This window comes from Lipotes vexillifer, unplaced genomic scaffold, assembly GCF_000442215.2.
Source record: "Lipotes vexillifer unplaced genomic scaffold, Lipotes_vexillifer_v1.1 scaffold743, whole genome shotgun sequence".
NCBI classification, from domain to species: domain Eukaryota; kingdom Metazoa; phylum Chordata; class Mammalia; order Artiodactyla; family Lipotidae; genus Lipotes; species Lipotes vexillifer.
The window spans coordinates 1,188,166-1,211,715 of record NW_006779070.1 but is presented as its reverse complement, the minus strand read 5'-3'; the positions used below and the strand labels follow the sequence as shown (position 1 = coordinate 1,211,715).

General features: G+C 49.7%; 1 protein-coding gene across 7 annotated transcripts in view; it reads left to right on the top strand.

The window, feature by feature from the left end:
• Positions 1 to 23,550, top strand: part of NCAM1 (neural cell adhesion molecule 1) — a 328,666-nt gene that overhangs the window by 301,153 nt on the left and 3,963 nt on the right. For 4 of the 7 annotated variants that reach the window (XM_007452216.1, XM_007452215.1, XM_007452219.1 and 1 more), the window contains 4 exons: positions 6,131 to 6,255; positions 9,635 to 9,812; positions 19,622 to 19,829; positions 22,025 to 22,141. In XM_007452216.1, coding sequence (XP_007452278.1) covers positions 6,131 to 6,255; positions 9,635 to 9,812; positions 19,622 to 19,829; positions 22,025 to 22,141 — 628 coding nt within the window. Of the gene's footprint in view, positions 1 to 6,130; positions 6,256 to 9,631; positions 9,813 to 12,400; positions 12,748 to 19,621; positions 19,830 to 22,024; positions 22,142 to 23,550 lie in introns of those variants that run through there. The other 3 variants (XM_007452220.1, XM_007452221.1, XM_007452217.1) reach the window with 2 other exon arrangements.

Here is a 23,550-nt window from a genome sequence, read left to right as displayed (position 1 = left end):
GCCCCCCCCCCCCCCCCCCACAAAGTTGCCTACGATGTGATTAACGTATGGCAGGTGTCCGTGCACCTTCTGTTTCCATCCAGAAGAAGGGAGATGAACACAGGCATTGAGCACAGCCCAGGGCCACTTGGCCCCTGAGCCCACGGAGCTCTGCAGGGAGGGGTCCATGGCAGGGAAGCTCAGACACCTGGCCCAAGGGCACAGGCATGGGTTTGTTGGAAGTGTAAATTTGAGCCCCTGATGCCAAAGTTTATTTCTGGTATCATGACATCACACAACTGCGGGTCCCGCTTCCTCCGTGCCTCCATCAGCTACCGAGGACTCTGCATAAATGGGACTCCCTTCCCACCAGCATGTATGTGATGAGATGCCCCCTGCACCCCCCTGTTCGTGTGCTGCATGTTTGAGCATGGATCCCTCCCCACCCATTTATAATGATCTTTTTTTCTTTAGCTACTGACACTGACTTGTACTAGGAAATGCTGATTCTGATGAACTAAACACTTTAGCACCCATTCTTCCTTCTTAGATCGAAAACATCACTAACCATCCCTTCCACTGCCCCGTCCTTTATTTTTTACAGCTGTGTGTCTGGATTGCCTCGGTCTTTGGCAGGTCGACATAGACTTTTCACCAGGGGTTCTGCTCTAATTGCCTTTATTCCTAAGGATTCCCAGCACTGGTGGTTACCAGGATAGAAAGCTAGCATGAGGGGACCAAGGCAGTGATGTATATCAGCCCGGATCCTGTGGGCAGGGACCGCGGGGTTCAGAAAGTGCCCGTTTCCCTAGGGTTTACCAGTATGAGGGCTAAAACCTCCCAGGAGCCTCATACTTCTTAATAACGAATCTCACGTCCATGAAATAGTGTTGGAGATGTTCACGCACCCACCTTGTGACGTCGGAGGCAGGAGCCAAGTTAATTGTTGGTGACGGCAGTTATTTCTGTCCTAACTTCCTCAGCCTGGATCAGCCCCCATAACCACAAGCCATACCTTTGTGGTCGTATTTTCTTTTTAGGATGATGAAACAAAGTTAATTGATCAATGAATCTGTTGGTGTTTTCATGACACCCACGAAAAGGAAATTGGTACTTCTGTGGTTCGGTCAAACTCACGCTGGGAAGATTTGTGGACTGGATCCCTCCATGAGCCTGGCCGCAGAGAGCCAAGCATCCTTTCTCTGTAGAAGTGGGGGACCTGGCCACGCCCATATCCGCTCGTTCTGTACCCCAGCACTCCCCAGAGCCAGGGACTAGGATGGCAAAGAGTCAGGTCATGCTAGCACAGCAAATCCTTAACAATTAAGAGACAAGCGCTCAGGAGAAAAAGAACGCTTTACTCCAGGGGCCTGATGTGGGGGAGCGATGCTCGAGACAAATGGATGCCAGTCCACGCACTGCGGGCTGCTCTTTGGGAGTACTGGAAAACCACCTTAGACTAGAATAGCCAGGTAGGCTGCCAAAGCGGCATCAGGGAGATGTTGAGGGTCCAGGAGTGTATGTGGCATAGATCACATTCGTCTGTTTGACATTAGGGCTAAGAGGTTGGTCTGAGGAAGGAGAGTTGGTGGTCTAATAACTAAGTCCTGATTCCCTTTGGTAATTTGCTGATCCCATAAGGACCAATCAAACTTTGAACTCCTTGATGTAATTTTAAATGTTCTTGAATTGGAAACATCAAACAAGCGTCATACCAGAACAGCTTAATCATACATTTTGGACTTTTTGAAACAGTTTCAAATTGCTTATAAGAAATAATCAGTAAAGGGGAACAGGCATCAGGAGAAACAGAACGAACAGTATTTTTAATGCCAGACAATCCTTTTTGGTAGTAAAAGATTCTAATGCAGGCCCTACAACCATCATTGGGTTTCTTCTCAGATGCACCAAACCCTGTGTGGGTCCTGATGGGAGAGAAAACAAAGTGGGTGAAGACAGAACCCAGGTCCAGCCTGTCTCAGCCTATTGGCCCCTCAGCATTTCATTCAGAACATACAACTCTTGGTCCTTGCGCTTTTTGAGTGAGAAGTAGAATATTGTTTTCCTTCCAGAATTCATAGTTGCTGTTCAAAGGCCCTGGGTTTGCTAGAATTTTTTTTGTGGAATTCAGATATCCAGCAGTAGTTTTCTGGTCCCAGGGCTTCTGCTGACGAGGAGAAAGACATGAAGCTGACTCTGATTTTAGGGCCAGTAGCACCATAATTACAAAGAAGAACCTGCAATCTACATGGCCAGAAATACACATTTCAATTACGGTTTCTAAGGGGAATTTATAGGGCCTGCCAGTAATATTTTTGACTGTATGCGGTCTCTCTGGTACATTCTTTTTCTTGCATACACGATTTACATTCTTCTAGAAAATACCAGAACTGCCTGATAGTTCATATTTGTTATTGACAAGGTTTATTTTTACAAATACCACTGTTTTAGTCTTTACATAAAATATTTAGGGAAATAAATTTGACTCATGGCTGAAGCTAAACTCAGAGGGTATAATTAACCCCAGGGGTTTTCTTGGCGCCACCTGCCGATTGCTGCTGAATTGCAAACCAGCATTTACAAATAATTACAGTATTGGTTTTGCTGAAATTACCCATAATGATTTCAATCAGAGCAGCCATCTCAGAACAGAGTGTACGCTGGGACCCTCTAAATAATTTCCTCTCTTAATGTGTTCAATAAAGCAGCAAGCCTCCTGAATGCCAGGCCCATTTCTTTGGTGTCAGCCCCCTCCCTTCTCAGGCGTGGCTGGAACATTCTTTTTGCAGAAGGAAATTGTTTCTCTAACCCCATTTCTAATTTTAAAAAAATTCGCTGCCAATAGACATTTGAAGATGAGTAAGACAATTGATTAAACAAATATTTCTCTTTCCACATCTGTATGTCCTTAGAACAAGTTGCATGGCCATAACGTTGGTTCAGATCTCTATGATATTAGTTGAATAGGACCATCCTTTAGAAATACTGTCGTAGGAAGGGTTAGATTTCTGTACAAGGGCCCCACCATGCAAAGAATTGAATAATAATTGAATAACAAGTTTTTTCATTTGTCAAACAAAACCTTGTCTTAATCACCTTTGAAACTCGAAAGCCTAATGGACTACCCGGTACTTAGTACATACTGAATGTGCATTTGATGAATAAATTATCTTTAAAGCACTCTAAATGATATGATATAAAATACTCTAAATTCTATGAGAAAGCAATACACATCAGAGTTACGTGGTAGTCACTCAGCTAAAATGGTGGCAAATTATAGTGTTCTAACTTTTATAAATGTTAGAACTATGTTCTAACTGTGGTATAATTTTTAGTGGTTGCTCTGTGATTCCCACTATATTTTTTCTGAAACAAATCCAAAAATAGGACAGCACCTTCATCGGGGCTCTTGGTTTTTGCAGGGATTCCTTGTCTAGATTTTTGTTCATATGTCTTTGAAGACTCTTGGGGTCTTTTTTTCAAAGACAGGAATTTTTTGAGATAACTTTTTTAAGATTGTAGAAAAATGGGCATCTCTGTGCCTAAGTGATATGGAATTGTTGATCTTGTGGTGCATCTCCCTAAAATTGACTGAACACCCTAGATTTAGGGTTCTGTGTTTTACAGCATCATGAAAATAGCCAAGGTGTTCTTGATAGCTCGCCCTAGCACAGTGACTGTCACAGTGTCACGGTGATATCAGAGTGAGGAGACGCCCCTGGGAGCATCTGGTATTTTGCAAATGTGGAGACTGAGGCAGTGACCTAGCCAAGGCACTAGACCCCCTGAGCTCCACTGTGGCATCCTTAGCATTCAGTTCCAAAGGGAGCTTCACAACATCGGAGAAAGCCCCTCTTCTAAGTAGACACTCCCCCCAAAGCAAGGTTCAATGTTTTGCTGTATTGATTCAGCCCTGGAGAGCCTTATGGCTCAAATCTGAGAGAAAATAGTAAGGAAGGTACAGACAGAGCAGCCCCAGTGGAATAATCTCTATTTCCCTTCCTAGGAGGCCTCGGGGGAAGGACTAGGTCCTTGCCTGGTGGGTGTCTTGGAAGGACCGCTGATGCCACCTCCTTCCCTCCTTCTGAAGGCAAAGAGACCATTAATCCCAGAGTCAGTGTTGCAATTCTGAATACAGAAAGTTATAATGATTAATGTAAGTCTTCATTCACTCCAGGGTCACCAACATCCCGTTTCACCTGGGACTAAGGGTTTGTCCATGGTAAAGGACTTGCAGTGCTAATGCCTGGAAAGTCACAGGCTAACCAGGATGAGGTGGTCACTCTAACTGAGCAAGAGAGTGGAATTTGTAAAGTTCTACTGCATCTCCTATTCCGTTGTTCAGCATCGTTGAATCTACACAGACCTCCTTCCCTACTCTAAAATATACTCCACTTTGAATTTCTTTTTGGCACTGGATATCTCTAATGGTATAAGACATAACTGAAATATTATCTAAGACTTAGAATGGTCCAAAAGAATTTGAGAAGCGTACGCACCTTGACATTATCTAAACCACATCTCTAAGTACTTTCCACTGAATAGTTGGTGCTGGTGGCTAGATAGTGGCGTAAAAGCAGGACATGTCTTCACCTGAAGCCCTTTTATCTTTTTGTTTTTCTTTTTCTTTTTCCTTAATTACTGATTGAAGAAAACAAATAATAAGCACAAATTTTCCTAAATACTTTATCCCTCAGACATTAAGATTACACAGCCTCCCTGTTGTTGCTTTTATGTGTCCCCATGACTAGTACGTGTGCACCAAGATCGCCTTGCAATCCTGTTAATTGAACTTCCAGGTGGTGTGCGTGCTGCCGACCCAGGCCGAGTAGCAGGGCTCTTGTTAGCTTTGTCTCTGGTTCCTCCTTGTCTCAAAGGGAAAAGTAGGACACTCGGCCACTGTAGGTTCTCAGAGTAGCTGAGTGAGGACGGTGGGCTGGACTGACCTTACCAGCAGCCTTCTTATTAAATTACCAAAGGTACACTGTGGGTGATGAGGCCCAAAGCCTGGTGACAAGCCTTCCCTGGCTCTCCTATCCCATGTCTGTGATTCTGTCTTCCAGAGAACAAGTGAGGACCACCCACCCAGAAGGTAACTCTTTTATATAGGCTCTCCAAATTTTCTGAGGTCATGAAATAGATACAGAGATGCTTTCACAGGAAGTACAGGGTTCCCAAGTGTTTTAAATCTTCATTTTAACTTTTTATAACAGATATTCTCTCATCTCATTGCTTTCAACATATACTAATGAAATAGTTTCTCTTAAAGTAAATCGCCATCTTCCTGAAGAACCATCCCAGCCCTGGTAGTTTGTCACATACAAGCTCATCTTTCTTCTCGACCTTGGATTCAGAGTTCTACTGCAAGGAAAAGAGAAACATTGACTTTTTTCTGCTGAGAAATGCTAAAGACATATTTCCCTCTCTCTTCTCACAAATAAAAAGATCTTAATGATCGTTCCATCAATACAAGGTACCAAGGATTATCACTCAGGCTGTTGAGCCGCAAATGCAGGATACTTACAAGAAACTTGCCTGCAGCAACTCGTGCTTTACTTAATCACAACTGGAAACTCGTTATTTTTTTTAATGAATCTAAGTAATAAAATTTAATTCATACAAAGATGGTCAGAAGAATGCAGCATCATTCCACCCCAGTTAGGGATTAGACCGCTGGGATGAATCGTATATCCAGGGAAAAAAAACTGGGCTGCTTTGAAAAATTATTTGATGGGTGTAAGTTTTCTCCTTAAATGCTTACATTTTCCCATATTTCAGACTGTTCCTCAAAATGTACCAGGTTCATAAAAGTTAAATCTGCAGTTGTAAGAGCAGCTAAAAGAAAATACAGGCACGTGACAGAAAAAAACAACAACAACAACAAAAAAAAACCCCACTTCTCTCTAAAATGGTAAAAGAACTATGCTAGTAGGGAAGGCGGTTTCCCAGAACATTCCCAAAAGGCATTCTCAGTTTGGGCTAAGTCTGAGGCATCCAACTGGAATTCAGAGTTTTATATGTACTGCTTTTAACCATTTGAACTGCTGAGAAAGCAAGAGGCCATCCCCAGCCCATCACTACCTCCCATTCTGTTGGATTGGATTTTCATTTTGTGGATGAAAATGTCATGCGAATTACGTGGCTGTTTCAGGGGAACCCAGTGCACCTAAGCTCGAAGGGCAGATGGGAGAGGATGGAAACTCTATTAAGGTGAACCTGATCAAGCAGGATGACGGCGGCTCCCCGATCCGACACTACCTGGTCAAGTACCGAGCGGTGAGTGGCCTCCTTCCTGGGCGTCACACCACCCCGCAACCCTGACACCTGCCTTCTTGGAGCAGCAGCGTGCAAAGCCCAGGAGGGCAGGGGCGGCCTCTGTGCCTGGCAGGTGGCTCCTGGGTCCGGGTTAGGGTTTAACATTCCAAGATTGACTTGCAGCCTTTAGGTCATGTCTACGCTGAGACCATTTTTTTTTTCAGTCCCCTATTTTATATTTTTTAATTGAAATACAGTTGATTTACAGCGTTGTGCTAATTACTTCTGTACAGCCAAGTGACTCCGTTATACATATATATACATTCTTTTTCTAATATTCTTTTCCATTATGGTTTATCATAGGATATTGAATATGGTCCTCTGTGCTACGTATAGCATGGATGAACACACTGAGACCATTTTAAAACCTCTAAAATGATTTTGGTGATGACAAATCCATTCCATGATTGATTTTTCTGCTTCCTAAATTTTTCTACGAAGTTATCTTGCCATCACCCAGTACTTTTTGCAAATAACATACTGATATCTGATAATCACACTTGGATAAAGTGTGCATCATAGGCCAGGCGGGCAGGTCCATGATCACATGCATTTTCTTCTCCCCAAGAACCCTACGAAGTTGGTCTTAATGATTATCCCCACTTTACAGAGGAAGTAAGTGAGGCTTATGCAGTCAGTGACCGCATGACTCATACAGCCAGGCAGCCAGTGTTTGAATCCAGGTCTGTGTGCCTGAAGAGACGGGGTCCTTAGCCCCCGGCCTGGGCTGCCTCAGGTCCTAAACCAGCTCCTTCCCTCACCCCACCCCCAGTGCTCGTGCAGCCCACCTGAACTGTTGTCACCCTGCTGTCCGGCTACCAATGAGCCTGGCCTTAAGCCTTTTCTTCTGGGTTTGCCCACCACCCATCTAAGATTTCTGACATTCCACCTGTCATCCCCAACCCCCAAACTGAAAATCACCCCATTGTGGCTTTTTGGGTTTTTTTGGTTTTAGAATGACCCTTGGCCATTGCCTTCCACAACCAATTGCTGAGACGTTTAGAGGCAGCATCTGAGCATTGGAAATAGCCTCTTGCTAGGATTTCTTGCCCGTAGAAAATAATGAACTTGAGAGGAGCTTTCTTTCTTCAGATAGCCCCCAAAATAGGCTTTTCCCAGGAAGTTTGACTTACTCCCTCTCTGCCTTTTGATCAGCCCTGCTTGAAGTGCCATGGGAGCCCTAACCTGGTTATGTTTACAGAGAGTCTGCGCAGCACAGAGCCCTCCCGGGCACACGTCTGAGCCGCTGGGCAGCCTGTCAGTCCACTCAACCCTCTCCTCCTTAACTGTGAATTCAGGCGTGAGCCTGATGTTGGAGGAGGAGCCTCAGTTGACTTTCCTAAGGCCCAGCCCAGAGGCACCACCATCTGAGAGGTCCCTGTGGTTTCCTTGCTGTGGAGTAGGATTCAGGGACTGGGCAGGTGGTCCCATGGAGCCCACTGGAAGTGGGCAGTGTGGGGGGAGGATGTTATTATGTGTTGTTATGCTGATGTGGCCCAACAGACATGGGACCCAATTCCAGCTTTACCATTTAGCAGCATGGGACCTGAATAGGTCACCCAGTCTTCCATAATCTCCATTTCTCCATCAATAAAATGGAGAGAGCTTATCGAGCTGTTGTAAAGATTAGTTATAACATAAGCAAAGAACCTGAAATGTGCCTGACACTTGGAAAACTCTGTACATGGTAACTGTGATAATCACTGCTATGATGCAGGCTGGGGCTGGAAATATCTCCCTTATGAGGCCACATCAGGTGTCAGTGTTCCAGAAGAGCCGTCCCAGCTGTGCCAGGCAGGCCTGCCTTTAAAAGACAACTGGGGCAAAACACTGGGATATGTTAGATTCAATAACCTAAACTGTCCTCTCTCTTCCACCTCAAAATCCTAACATTTGCTGAACATTACTATTATTATATATTATTAATATGTATTACGTAACGTAATGTTTGCTTTATATTCTGGCTCTCTCTTTTGTAATGATGTTTGCCAAGGAAAGAAGCCTTTCAGAGAAAGAGAACAAAAACAGCTGAATTTCTTCATTTTAAATTAAAATGGGGCACATGCTGACACGCTCAGGAGCCAACTTAGAGCCACAGCCTGGCCTCCAGTTAGACTCTGAGGACATAAGCACCCCCTTCCAGCATTTCCCCACACTGGTCATGGCCATGACACGAGTGCTATCCCATTCCTAAAGGTATCTCTTTGGCTGGTACAAAGCAATTTTCCAGGAAGACGGCTGGCTTTCCTATAATGTAACTCTTCCTCCAGCCTCAGCCATGGGCTAGACCACCTTCCAGGCGACACTGCTAGCATGTTCTGCTCTTCCAGAGAGCAGCCCATCATCCAGTAGACATGTGTCAACAGCTCCCACCCAGAACAAACTCACTGGCAAACATGTAGGATAGAACTGGAAAGAACATTTGAGAAAAGAGGGGCACCTATAACTCCAGCTTCGTGCCTGAAATTATGCCCTGGGCAGTGCTCTGATGAGCTGAGTGTACCTTGTAGGCACGCTGGGCAACTCAGCCTTGGACCTGACAGAAGAATTCACACCTGTGACACCTCCAGCTCCAGTCTCAGAGACCAGGTCACACTGCATGGAGTAGGACAATCCAGTTCAGTGCAGTAGATGTGTGTTGAGCTCCCTTCTACGAAAGGCTTTGGGCCCAGAGGCTCTTGGCCACAGCTCGACTGCCCATGTGGCTTGGGGAAGTCACCTGACCTCTCCCTCCCTTCCCCGTCATCAGCTTTAGTAAGGGCCAGGCAAAAGCACTTGCAAGCTTGTTGTAGGGATGCAGTGAGAAAATGTGCAGAAAGCCTCTAGTCCAATGCCTGGCATGTAGTGGGTGTTCCATAAATGATAGTTTTTATTTTTAATAATAAAAGTGGAATCTGTGCAGTGTTCCCATGTCACGGAGGTGAGTCACACACCTGAGTGTGACCAACATCCTGAAACAGGACAAGAAACACAGTTGTTGGATTACTCTCTAGGTCATCCTTAGGCCATGGGCCAGCATGCCAGAGTGTAGCTTGGGTCCCTGCACGCTCTCAAGGTGGTGCACAGGACATTGAAGAGTTGGCCCCATGCCACACTGGCAGTCTGCCGCTGTTTGTATTTGCAGGCATGCAAGGTTGACCTCCTGACCTGCATGATCATTTACCTTTGGGTTTTTCAGGCTGGTTAAGAATAAAGACCATGTCCTATCTTTGGTTTTTATTTCTGTTTTGCACCAGTCGTTACTGACTCCCTTATGTTCCTCCTGTTAGCCGGTCTTAGCAGCTATTTCACCTAAAGCTTTCTGGTATCTTGTATCTTTCTTGCCGGTTTCTCCCAGAAGGTCTCCTCCGAATGGAAACCAGAGATCAGGCTCCCATCTGGCAGTGACCACGTCATGCTCAAGTCCCTGGACTGGAATGCCGAGTACGAGGTCTATGTGGTGGCTGAGAACCAGCAGGGAAAGTCCAAAGCAGCTCACTTTGTGTTCAGGACCTCGGCCCAGCCCACAGCCATCCCAGGTATGACGGCTTTGCTTTCTGTGAGTTTCCTGCTTTGGATTAATGCGCAAGTGCCGCACCTCCTAATGTGCCTGAACAGCCCCTGACAACTCGCTTGCTTACAGCCATCCTCATGATCGGTTGCCCATGCAAAGCTTAGTTTTGCTTTGTACCTAGCTGTGCAGTAGGTTGAGATGGACTGGACCCCCAGGAAGGCTTGGCCAAGCCTCCTGAGTGAAGGTCCTGTGTCATTCAGCCTTGCAGGACTGATGATAAGACAGTCCGTGGGACCCCTCAGTTGGGAAAGACCCCAGCTCCAGCCAGGCTTTGGATGCTGGTTGAGGAAGGATCCTTTTTCGAGACTTTATCTGCTATCTACCATTTCGTACAAGGACCACGTAACTGTTTTTAAGCACTTTCTATCTGATGCTTGCTTACCTGCACAACTGTGGTCCAAATCTCTTCTCTGTGGAAACCCCAAGAGAAGGGACATATGGTGCCCAGTTAGTTAGTTAGTTAAAAATCCTCCCTGCCAAGGGCCTCTCAATTGAAACAAAGATTAAACCGAGCCACTTGAAACAGAACAAGTGGAGAAAGTAGACGCTCGAAACCCCCATCCATGAAAGGCAGTCCAGTCTGTTAGAGGCCGGGATGGGAGCAGCTCTCCCAGGAGATGCAGATCTGTCTCTAGGGATCCAGGACCAGCTCAAGTGTGGGAATAAAGTGAGAGCTCTGCTTTCTGGCCCAGCTGCCTTGCTTCTGATGGCCAGTCTCCTCAATGACCTAATTCCTCAGAGCTGAAAGAGATCTTCATCGCTCCTCTCTGCTTTTCCAGAGCAGCCATATGCCAACCACAGGCAGGAGAGGTGGGCATAGAACATGCAGCTGCAGCCTAGTGGAGGGGTCCCCATAAACGCTCTGCAGTGTCCAAGTATGGTAGGAAGATGCTCCAACCTCCCGGTGGCCTTCGTCTGGCCTCCATTATGCCTGTCCTGTCTAGAGTGCTTGCCCCCAGCTCTCAGCTCATTGATCACGATTGCTGTTTCCAGAGGGAGAGAGCCCAGAAAGGACATGGGCTACTATGACACAGGGCTGTGTGTGCAGAAGTGCGTTGGCCGAGCAGCAACAAAGTAAGATCAGTGTGTGCTTCCCGGTGGTTGGTTGCGCGTGAGTGTGTGTGTCTGATAGATGTGTGCGGGCCCCCAGGGAGTTGGCGGCCATAGATGAGAAGTGTCCATGGCCCTCCGCTCTGCATTGACAGGGAGGCCCCTTAGCATAGGCTAGGGTGGGTGTCTCTCTGCAGGCACTGGTCACGTGGTCAGTGATGAAGACAAGGCATCTGGTTGTGACTAAACAATGTTCTCCTCACTGCTTCATAGGCTGTCCAAATAGAGGTGGCCCTTTCTATTCTCTGCCCCTTCTTTCTCTGCATTCTTGGGTCAGTTTTTCCCTGGAATTGACAGTCTGGTGGGAGTGTTCAGATCTGCTCGGCTTTGACGGGGCACTTAGGAGATGGGAGAGTGAGAAGCCTTGAGTGATTCCTTTGCAGTGAGACAGATTTCTACTGGCATCTGTTTCCTCGGGTAAGACTTCGTAGGTGGTGATTCCAACACGCTGCGTTCCCAGGCTGGGTACTGCCAGCGGCATCAGCTTCTGGGGTTGGAGAGGTTGGGGCCACTGGGTGTCAGATACAGAAATTCTGGGAAGACCAGTCCCCCGAGTCCTGCCCACCGGGGTTGTCAGAGTCCTTCTGGCTAATCTCCCAGGCTCCCAGTTAAATGGGAGGGTTGGAGGGGCTACTCACCTCCCCAAGAGGGCTTCAGGCTCTACTGCATAGGTTTTAGAAGGAGGTTGCTTGGTTGGACTTCCCTGGGACCTGCGAATAAAACCTCTGAATTACGAGATGTACGTTCCCGGTGGAATTCTCTGGTCAGTGGGTGGTGGAGGTGAGAGGTGCAGAGCTAGATTCTCTTTAAGAGCGCTATGGGTGGGGGGATCGTGCAGTAGGAAGAAGAGTCCGATTTTTGCTGAAAAGGTGGCCCCCATCCTTGCATACAGTTTGCTGCACATACTGCAGTGATCAGATGCATCTCTACCCCAACGTGTAAAAAGCTCTAGAGGCTAGGAGGCTGTGGGGAGACTCCTGACTGCATCTTAGAACCCTCCCCTTATCAAAGGTAACACTTTCCTAATCAGACTCTTGTATTTGCCTGTGGAGGCTTCTGTTCTCTCACTTTAATTTCATTTGCTCGCTGACCCCTAACCCCTGAATTCACCCCGCTGTGCTGCTTCTGGCCTTGCTGAGCTTAGGAACTGGCCTTATGGTGATAATACGGCACTGAGCTCTTCTCTAACCTTTGTCAGTTTAATTTACAAAGTTGAATTAACCTTTGATTCTTGCATTTTCTATATTTGACCTATTTTTTTTTCTTTTTATCTATTTTTTTTTTCTCTGTTTCTGTCTCTTCCTTCTCTTTCCTCCTTCCCCCTCCCTTTCCTGTGTCTGTCGTCACACATATCACCTTGGACGTCACTGGGACATCCCCACTGCCACATTTGTTTTTAAACAACCACATTCTCTCTGGGGACCCATTGCTTGGCACCTGCAGCGACCTTGGGAGGCTCCACCACGTCCTCCACCTTTGTCTCATTGCTTTTCTCTGCAGTGACTCTTCTCTTGCTCTGTTAGGAACTTGAATGCCAAAAAACTAAATTTGCCTAAGAGCCCGGTTTCTATGAGAATGGTCAGTGCCCCCTTTGGAAGAATCTGTCAGGACTGCCATGGCCACACCACCAAGCTCTCTGTGCAAGAGGAAGGTTTGGCAATTGGAAAAAGCTGGACCTCCACACTTATTACCCTTCACAGATACTTTTGTGCCACTCCATAAGGAGTTTACCCCCCTTTTCATAGCAGTATAAAAATGTTTGGGAGCTCTTCTCTTTAAATTCTCTCTCTCTCTCTCTCTCTCTCTATATATATATATATATAAAGAAAACAAAAACAAAAAACCATTGCACTAGGTTTACAGAAAAGTTTCTGCACATCTGCTACTGGTTGCATTTCTGGTTCTTACCTGAAAATGATGTAGCAGAGAAGGATTTCTAAGTACTCTCTAAAGCTTGCATCAGATTGTTAAAATCACCCCGTTTCCCCATTGTAACCCTGTGCTCCTCTGCTGCCCTTCAATAAGTAGTTGGCTTCGCTTGCATTTAAGTGCCCCTGGTAAGCCCGCTGCGATTCACCGGAGCATTTTACTGGCATGATGGGCAAAGCAAGTCACCCTGTTGCCCATGCAGCGGAAGAACTAGGATTTGTTGAGTATTTTCTGGGGCTGATCCAACATCCTGGGAGGCGCTTTGGTTCTGCTAGTACAACCAGCACCTGACGCTGGCTCTGTGAACAGGGCCAACCTGGATGTGCCCAGCACCTATGGGTTCTGGAAGGTGCGTGTCTCCCAGTCAGGGTGATACCTGCTGCATGGTTACAATCAGCCACAGACCTCATGTCTTGGCGGATGTGGCCCAACTGTGACCCACATTATCATGTAAGCATCAGTCCCCAGGTTGGAAGCATCCACTGTGAGCCTGGCGCGAGTCACGCCCCCTCCCCACACGTGCTCAGTAGAGCACAAGGCAGGGCCAGCCCGGAGTGCCCATAAATTGGAACCCAGCCAGCCTCATACTGCCCGAGTGCCCCGACCCCCTGTCGGTCAGTGGTTTCAATGACATTTTGAAAATTCTGGTGGAAGCCAGCTGCCCCTCTGCTGTTGGGGGTAGTCCCCAACATGCCCAGGAGAGGAAGTGAGGTGTGTTTGTTAAAGTTCCCCGTAGAGACTTGAGTGAATCCTGCTCGGTGGCGTCAGTGTCTGAGCTCAGGGGTACCTTCTCCTGAATAAAAACTCCCCCTTCCGTTGTGGTCACATATCATTCCACATATCTCATCTCTGAGCATCTCCACAGAAGTTTGATTTTTGTTCATTTTGGTTTCTTTACTTTTTGGTTCTGTTGTCATTTTTTAATGTTCAAAGACGAGCCTTTCTCTTTGGGAATCCAAATGATCCTGTGGTCTGCAGGGCAGAGCTGCCCGTGGCAGTGGGCACAGGCCCGTGTCCCCAGCGCTGGCAGTTTAGAGGGTCGGGTACACACACCGGAGGCCACAGGCTACCCAACGGGTCAGCCAGGCAGCACCTCTCGCCCTGGCCCCGTTGGCCTCCGACCCTGCCATGAACATCTCCCCTGGGATCCCCGATCTCCCGTCCCACCATGGCAGCAGGAGCAGACACGGTTCTTAGGCACAAGGCAGAGTATCAGGAAGAGGCCCATGGTGCCTCCGGGCCCGGCGTAGAATCCCAGGGCCATTAGGAAGGCAAAGGAGGGAGAGGTGGTCCTCATGCAGGTCACCCATCACTGTCCCCTGACTCCCGACAGGCTCTTGGTATCATCTTCAGCAGAAGTTGCATATTCACCCAGGAGGGCCCATCTCAGAGGTCTGCCCCACCCTGGTCCCAGTCCCATAGGCAAGGGCCTATGTCTGTGTTTCTGAAGATCTGGCCCAAAGTGTGGGGAGGCCTGACATCCATGACCCTGTCCCCTCAGCTCATTCTGGGCCAGGCAGGCCTCAGCTGAAGCAACGTTGGGGTCATTGCATTGGCTCCATTCGGATAGGCCCGTGGTTTGTAAGGGACAACCTTTCGGGAGACAGCATTCAGGCATGCCGGCCCCGACTGGACACTGAGCCACCCTCATGGTGGCTGCAGCCCTCAGCCCCACTGGGAACCCCTGAGACAGGCCCTGAAGGAGGGAACGCTCGCTGCCCCGCTCAGCCGCCCTGCCCCCGCGCCCTGTCTCAGTGCTGCCCAATCTCGACACGCCACAGGGCTTCTCTGCTCATGTTTTGGAATATTTATACGGCAGGTTTGGATCACGTTTTTCTACTAATAAGAATGCTAACATTGTTGTGTAGATAATCAGCGAGGCCTTGATGAAGTTTACACCTTTGCATTATTAAAGGAAATAACAGTTCATGTGAACTCACCAGCGTGTTTGGATTTTATTTGATAGTTGTGTATCCTACAAAGTGCCAAAATCCCTTTGCCTCCACCTCACAGGTACCTGGATTACTTTGATTGCCCCAGAGAGCCCTTTAAATTAGACCCCAAACTCGTAGCTTGCTGAGTGGAGTTCTAGCCAAAGGAATCGCTTTCCCTTCCTCATGAGGAGTAATGCAGTTTTCTCAGCTCTCCTAAGAGCTGCTGTGGGTCACCGCCTCCTTGGACTTTCCCCGGCAGACAGGGTGAGGGGAAAGTGCCTTTGCAGAGCCAGAAGGTGGTCACCTTGGTATCAGGGGCACACTCTGGGCCACGAGAACCACAACTCTGTGGCAAGTTCTCCCGATTGCACGACTCCCTTCACGACCTCATATCAGAGGCTTCACAGAGTGACGTGGTGACAGAGAGAATCTAAGAGAAAGGTCTCATTGGCAAGCCCTATTCTGTTTATAATCACACTTAGTTGGATGCCTCCTGAAAGCCCCAAGACCAACCGTGTATTCAGCAGATTCCAGGAAGGAACAAGCAGACAAGTGAACCAGAACCTCAGCTTAATGGTTCCGAGAGTCAGACGCGGGAGAGGGCACTTCTGCACTGATGTCCCGTGACACAGTGACTTGGGCCCCCTCAACTGCAAGGTGGGAGATGTCTTCCCATTTTGAGGCATTTATGAGCATAGGCACTTGTAGGTCTCAGTCTTGGGCAAGCCAGGTGTTCAGTGCCGACACCTCCCAGACCAGGAACCACAGAGGATGGGCAGCCCCAGCTTCATAGCCCTACCGCTCAGCGCAGCTCTAAGCCCAGAGGTTGTGGAGGAACTACTCCCAAGAAGCACTCTATGTATGCAGGTGTGCAGATGGGGTAGCCAGGAGAGGTCAGGGGAAGGTCATGCAAAGATAGACCCCAAAGTTGTTTTCTTTTCCTTTTGTCAAATGTTAAGCAGGATGCAGGAGATAACCTTTGTCCTTCCAGTTTCCTGGACTAAACTATTCTGTAGCAGCCACCAAGAGGTAATGAAGGTTGGCTTGACTTGGGTACCCTTTCATTTGCATCCGGTGTTTCCTTTATTTACAGTTTTTTGTAAAAGCTCCACACATCCTTTCTCCAGCTTGAGGGGTACCTCACTTCCTCTGGAAGTCTAGACTCTTAATGGTGAACTGGGTGGTCCTTTGGGGATAAGTCTTTGCTCTCTCTCCGTCCATCAAGTACATCAGTTAGGTCAGAGCCACCAGGTAAGACTGCACAGCTCATCCTTGGGTGGGGAGTCATAGGAACAGCTGTTATTCATTGTAATGCAGGCAGAAAACTTAGAAACAGTGGTCCTCAGAGTCTGGGGTGCGTAAGAATCACTGGGGTGCTCCATCAAATCCTGAGCCTGAGCCTCAGCCCCAGAGATTCTGACTTGGTAGAATGGGGGAACCCCAGAATCTGAATTCTTAACAAAGCACCCCAGGAATTCTGCTGCAGGTGGAGAAACATTATGCTAAAAGGTATTTAGTATTAAACTAAAGATAAAATCATAAGAATCAATGAATAAAGATGGGACCTACCAATCATCTTGCAGGAAAAAGTCCTGCTCGGTACACACTGTGGAGGACATGGACATTAGGGAATCTGTAGCCTGTGCTGGGGACTGTAGGACATCTAACATGCAATGACAGGCCCTTAGAGTTGAAGACCTGAAGACATCCTCTATCCTAGGCTCTGCCCAGTGCAGGAACCTCATCCAGAGCATTACGGTATCCCGGCCAAGGGATTTTCCAGCCTCTGCTTGAATGCCCCTGGCAACAGGGAGCTCTTCCAAGGCAGCTCACACCACACTTAAATAGCTCTTGTGTGTTAGTTCTGTCTCATGTGAGCTCAGTTTTGCCTCCAACCCCCGTAGTTGCCATCCACTAGGGACACTGAATAAGACTGCTTCCTTCTCATGACACACCTTTAAATATTTGGAGACAGTGTTCTCATCTCCAAGGCTAAACACTGTTCCTTTGTTCAACAAATATTCTATGAACATTTCTTATAAGTTGGGTTGTTCTAGATGCTGGGGAGACAAGAGACAGACAAGGCACCTGCCAGGATATTCTAGAGGGCGGGGCAGCCAGATAAAAAGCATGCCAATGAACAGAAAATGGCAGATAGTGGTAAGAAGAGAATAAAACAGGGTAATGTGGTAGGCACTGAGTAGAGGTGCCTGAGTAGATAAGAGATCGGGGCAGGGGAGGGGGGGAACCTCTGCAAGAAGGTGACATTTGAGCTGAACCTGCAGGAAAGCAAAGAGCCACCACAGGGTGACGGGGCTGGAGGGTTCCAGGCAAGGCATCCGCCAGGCACTATGACCGGAACAGGCTGGGCGTGGTGAGCAGATAGAATGGAGCTGCTCCCGGCTAGAGCACAGGGATGGGAGGCAGGGCTCAGTGCCCTGAGTTATGATGGTCAGAGGAGTGGGAGAGTCCACAGCACGTGTAGCACCTTTTAGACCAAGGGAAAGAATTTGAATTTTATATCAAATGCGAGAGAAGACCATTGCCCTACCTTCTGTTTTATATCAGTCTCGTTGCCCTCTTGGCCCTTGGAGGTGTTGGCCTTGGCCTTCAGAGCAGTGCAGCCCTCTGATGGGTCTGCTGAGCCCAGAGCACAGGTGGATAACGGCTGATTCTCCCACACGGAGCAACTTTGCAGTGGTTTGTTTTTCTTCCTTAGAGACCTGACTAGTTCCCTAAAACCATATTTATGTATAAACCTCAGAACATGGTGTTAATGCCTTTGAGTCCAAAAATACAGACATTCTTTCCCCACAAAAATACCTTAGGCTCCTTCTGCAGGAAGTAGACACTATTGGGTATGGGTGTCAGGTGGCCTCCAGCCCTGAGGCATGGGATGGGGAGGAAGCCCAAGGCTGTATTTCTTCCCTGTTCAGGGAAGCAGCTTTGGTATTCTGAGGACCAGGAAGGCCTGCATGGCTTTCTTTGCTTTTGTGTGTGGATGTGTGAGTACCACGGGGGAGCAGAGTGGACGGTGTGCTACTGGGGATAAGACCGGCTCTAGCCGACCGCAGGGACCCGTGGCCGGTTTCCTACTGCCAAAGCCCAGAGACAGAATGGCCAGAGCTGGGTCCTCTGAGCATGGAGCCCGTTGCCAGACTCGGGCCTTCCTGGGGAACAGGCTGTGTCTTCAGTGTGGGGTTGAAAGGGACCAGTGGGGGAGCCTGAGGAGGGGCTGGGAAGCAAAAGCAAGGTCCCAAGGAGGCAAAAATATTCAAGATCCTAGGAGGCTCCTCCGGCGCAGGCCCAGCTGAGCCCTGGGTGCCAGGAATTAGGTTGTGAGTGGTCGTCTCTTATGTGCTGGCCAGTGGCCTATACCCTGAATTGAAGTTAGAAATAAGGGCCATCAGAATAGGACAGCAGTCGAAGGAGCCCCGCCATGCCTGAGCAGGGCCCCTGGGACACACAGAGGGCCTCCTAGGAGCACAAACCACATGGAGCCAGAGTGTGTGGCCCATCTCTGTCACCTTGGGTTACCTGTTCTTTCCATTATTTGGCACGTGATGTGGCCAGAGGCCCCTGGGCCTGGCCCAGATTCAGCAAAGGCCCAGTGAGACCCAGGTTGGGTTGGCCACAGTTCCTGCCTGCAGTCAACAGGCCTGGGTGACCCAAGTGGGTCCGGAGGACACAGGAAGCTTCAGACAAGGTCTGGTGGTATGATGGGGCTGCCCCTTCTGGAACCCTGTCCTCCCAGAAGAAAAATGAAGCAGGTACCCACTTTTCAGCCTGGGGTCATGTTTTCCACACTGGCTTCCACAGAGCTCTGCGTGGGTCCTTGCTTCCCCCAGCACAGCCTTCCGCCTCCCAGAGGCTGGTGGGAATCATCAAGTGGTCAGGGGTGCACCGCAGGCACCTAGCGCCAATCACGAGGGGGCCCTATGGAGCCGAGCCTGGGGTCCTTCTGTGATACCATCAATAGCCCAGGGGCCCCAGGGGATTCTAGATGGACACCAGGGAGTAAGACACAGAGGTTGAGTCATTCCAGTGAGTCCAGCTAGAGCGGGGATGCTGGGCGCTGCTCAAAGGTGAGAATGTGTGCCCGTCTGTGGTGGGCACGTGTCCTGTGTGAGTGAGCCTGTCGTGCATGGGTGCATCTCTGGGTGAGTCGGCTGGGTTTCTTGAAATCTGATCCAAGCGTGCCCGGCTCCCAGATGGTGAGTATTCCCAGACCGTCCACCTTGGCCTCTGGGCCTGGCGAGGCCCCCATAGCTCCAGAGTAAGTGAGCTTCATTCATCTTCCTGGTGCAACGAAGAAGGGTATGGTCCAAAGCCGGGATCCTCTGGAGCGGCTCCTAAAGGGGGGAAGGACGCACGGAGGTGCTCGGGGCGTCTTGATGTGCCTGACGTCACCACAAGCCCAAAGGAAGCCCTGGGAACCCTGGGTCACCCCATCTGGGACCCTGTCCCTGGCAGCTCCCAGGGCTCACGGGGAGACCAGCTGAGTGGGTTGAGAGCAGGGAAGGAGACACATTGCCCAGTCTCCTCCTGACGTGTGGGTGCCTTGTGCCCTTGTCCCCTGGTCTATGAGAGGAGGCTGCCATCCCTCCCTCTTGAAGATAGAAAGAGACGCTGTTGTCTCAACATCTGGGGGTAGAGAGGCCCCAGGGAAAGTATCATTCTGAACACAGTTGCCACAGCCGTCCTGTGGGCTCTACCCCACCCCCAGGGCTGTTGCTCGGCAGCTCCAGGTCTGCATCTCAGTGTACTAACCAACACCATCCCTCTCTCCCTCCCCCGCAAGCCAACGGCAGACCCACCTCAGGCCTGAGCACGGGCGCCATCGTGGGCATCCTCGTCGTCACCTTCGTCCTGCTGCTGGTGGCCGTGGATGTCACCTGCTACTTCCTGAACAAGTGTGGCCTGCTCATGTGCATCGCCGTCAACCTGTGCGGAAAAGCCGGGCCTGGAGCCAAGGGCAAGGACATGGAGGAGGGCAAAGCCGCCTTCTCGTGAGTGCAGACCCGCCCGCTGCTGCGGAGCGCTAGACTCTGCCCCGGCCTGGGGCCCAGCGAGGGAGCCACTTTAGCTTCCCCATTGGAAACCCCGAGGGAAGCAGAGCATTAGAGAACTGTCTCTCAAAGCATGGTCTTCAGGGGTACCTGTTTAAAAAGCAGACAGCTGGACCCATCCTCACATCTAGAATCACATAGACGTTTGAAATCCCTCCATAGGTCAAAATGAGGGGAATTGTCAGAGCTAAGCCTGGAGGGGAGCTACCATGGAGGGGTCAGCATTTGAGAGACACACTTGCCTTGCTGCCGTTCATGCATCCATCATTCAACAAATATTTATGGTGCAGCCGCTACGGGCATGGCACCATCCGCAGGCATTAGGGGACAGCATGAACAAAGCAGATGAAAATACCTGTCCTCCTGGAGGACGATCCAGCATCCTCCTGCAGGATGTGCTCCAGCATCTCTGGAGAAACAGATCCTGAGCCAAATAGCAGGAACCTTCACAGACTGTCACTGGGTGGGGCTGAGGTGGAGCAAGGCGAGAAGGGACGGAGCAAGGAAATAAGTTGTTAGCACCACCCCATGCCAGGCACTGTATATACACACACATACGTCATATACTTATACATGTATGTGCATGCATATACACATATCTTTTACTTACATATACGTATAGCTATACTTATACACGTATGTACTTACATATACTTATATGTATACATACGTCATATACTCACACGTATACATACTTACATATGCGTACATGTATACTTATATATACATCATATACTATCCGTGTTCGTACTTACGTATACATATACACATATGCGTACATACTCACGTGTATACAAATATAGATGACTTGAGCACTGGACTGTGCCAGGCACTGTGCTAAGCACTTTATATCCATTATCTCAGTTAATGTTCATAACATCTAGGCAAGGTAGAGACTGTTATCTGCCCCATTCTCCAGTTGAGGAAACGGAGGTATGAGTGAGCAGGTCACAGACCCGCCCGCTGCTGCGGAGCGCTAGACTCTGCCCCGGCCTGGGGCCCAGCGAGGGAGCCACTTTAGCTTCCCCATTGGAAACCCCGAGGGAAGCAGAGCATTAGAGAACTGTCTCTCAAAGCATGGTCTTCAGGGGTACCTGTTTAAAAAGCAGACAGCTGGACCCATCCTCACATCTAGAATCACATAGACGTTTGAAATCCCTCCATAGGTCAAAATGAGGGGAATTGTCAGAGCTAAGCCTGGAGGGGAGCTACCATGGAGGGGTCAGCATTTGAGAGACACACTTGCCTTGCTGCCGTTCATGCATCCATCATTCAACAAATATTTATGGTGCAGCCGCTACGGGCATGGCACCATCCGCAGGCATTAGGGGACAGCATGAACAAAGCAGATGAAAATACCTGTCCTCCTGGAGGACGATCCAGCATCCTCCTGCAGGATGTGCTCCAGCATCTCTGGAGAAACAGATCCTGAGCCAAATAGCAGGAACCTTCACAGACTGTCACTGGGTGGGGCTGAGGTGGAGCAAGGCGAGAAGGGACGGAGCAAGGAAATAAGTTGTTAGCACCACCCCATGCCAGGCACTGTATATACACACACATACGTCATATACTTATACATGTATGTGCATGCATATACACATATCTTTTACTTACATATACGTATAGCTATACTTATACACGTATGTACTTACATATACTTATATGTATACATACGTCATATACTCACACGTATACATACTTACATATGCGTACATGTATACTTATATATACATCATATACTATCCGTGTTCGTACTTACGTATACATATACACATATGCGTACATACTCACGTGTATACAAATATAGATGACTTGAGCACTGGACTGTGCCAGGCACTGTGCTAAGCACTTTATATCCATTATCTCAGTTAATGTTCATAACATCTAGGCAAGGTAGAGACTGTTATCTGCCCCATTCTCCAGTTGAGGAAACGGAGGTATGAGTGAGCAGGTCACACGGCTAGCAAGAGCGGAGGCTGAGATGCCGCACTTGACTCTCGTTCTGGATCCCCCCCCCCCCCCCCCCCCCCCAAGCCTCGAGCGAGGCACAGGTGCCTGAGCCGTAGCTGGCTTCCCTGGGAGCCCCCTGCATCCCCCAGCTCCCTGGGATGGAACCAGCAGAGCTGTCTCCACAGGAAAGATGAGTCCAAGGAACCCATCGTGGAGGTGCGAACTGAGGAGGAACGGACCCCAAACCACGACGGAGGGAAACACACAGAGCCCAACGAGACCACGCCGCTGACGGAGCCCGAGTACGTGGGCGGGGCGGGCTGCCACCTCCTCGGCAGAGCCTCACAGCCACCACATCACCCTGCGCACAGCTCCATGCTTCCCACCCACGGCTCCCTGCCGAGCATGGCAGGCCAGAATTCTGGAGTGCTGGGCCAGGAACGCCTGACCCCACTCTCTCCCTAGAGAGGAGGCATTCTTGATTCTACCTGGGTGGCTGTGGATGCCTTAAAGGCTCCATGTGTACATGGGATCCCTAGACCCTGTGCCCAGGTCACACACACATACTGGAAATGGGAGACAAGAACGTCATTGAGAGAGGCTGAGCTTAGCAGATTCTGTTTAGGATTTCCAAGAATTCTAGGGTTTTCTGCCTTCTTCCTAAAAGGGCAAGGGAAGCTGGGGCCCTGGTAAAAGCTCCCTGGTTCTCCTGGTCTCGGAAGCCTTGGGGACCCTCGGTCAGAAGCCACATCCAGCTGTGATGGTAATGACCACGTGGGTATCATGGGTCCTGTGGGTTTGAAGGAATGGAGTTTAATGGAAGCATAAAATCTCTGGCTGGACCACCCACAGCCCTGAGGGACCACGTGGAGCCCTCTTCGTCCCCAGGGACCTATGTATGACGCCTGCGGTGGTGGACGCTGAGCTCCAGCTGGCCTCTCCCTGAGTTGAGATGCAGGCAGGGGTCCGAAAGGGCTGCCAGGGCTGTAGGGAAGGGAGACCCGCGCAGATCAGGAGGGGAGTCAGCAGGGAGGAAGGTGACAGGCCCTATTAGACTGCCGAGTTCTCTGTTGTCTCCTGTGTCCTCTTCTGCCCGCCTGGGCATGTGCTTCCTCTGGCGTCCTCCTCTCTCTGTGGGCCTGTGTCCATGCCTGTGCGTCCCCGCATGCCAGCCCCCGACCCCCGCCTTGGCCTCCGCCCTTCCCGGCTTCTCTGTCCGTCTCAGCTTCATTGTCTATCTCTTCTACTTCCTGTCCTCCCCACAGGCTGCCTGCTGACACCACAGCCACTGTTGAGGACATGCTGCCTTCTGTCACCACCGTCACCGCTAACTCTGACACTATCACCGAAACCTTTGCCACTGCTCAGAACAGCCCCACCAGTGAGACCACCACCCTCACCTCCAGTATCGCCCCCCTGGCCACGGCCACCCCTGATTCAAACTCTGTGCCCACCGGCCAGGCCACCCCTTCCAAGGGGCCCAGCGTCGCCGCCACCTCCCCCCCCCCAGCCTCAGCCCCCAAGGTCGCACCCCTCGTTGACCTGAGCGACCCCCCGACCTCAGCCCCCGCTGCCAGCAACCTGTCCTCTAGCGTCCTGGCAAACCAGGGGGCCGTGCTCAGCCCCAGTGCCCCTGCCAGTGCAGGCGAGGCCCCCAAGCCCCCTCCGGCCAGCAAGCCGGTCCCCCCCCCCGCCGGGGCAGCCGGGCCCC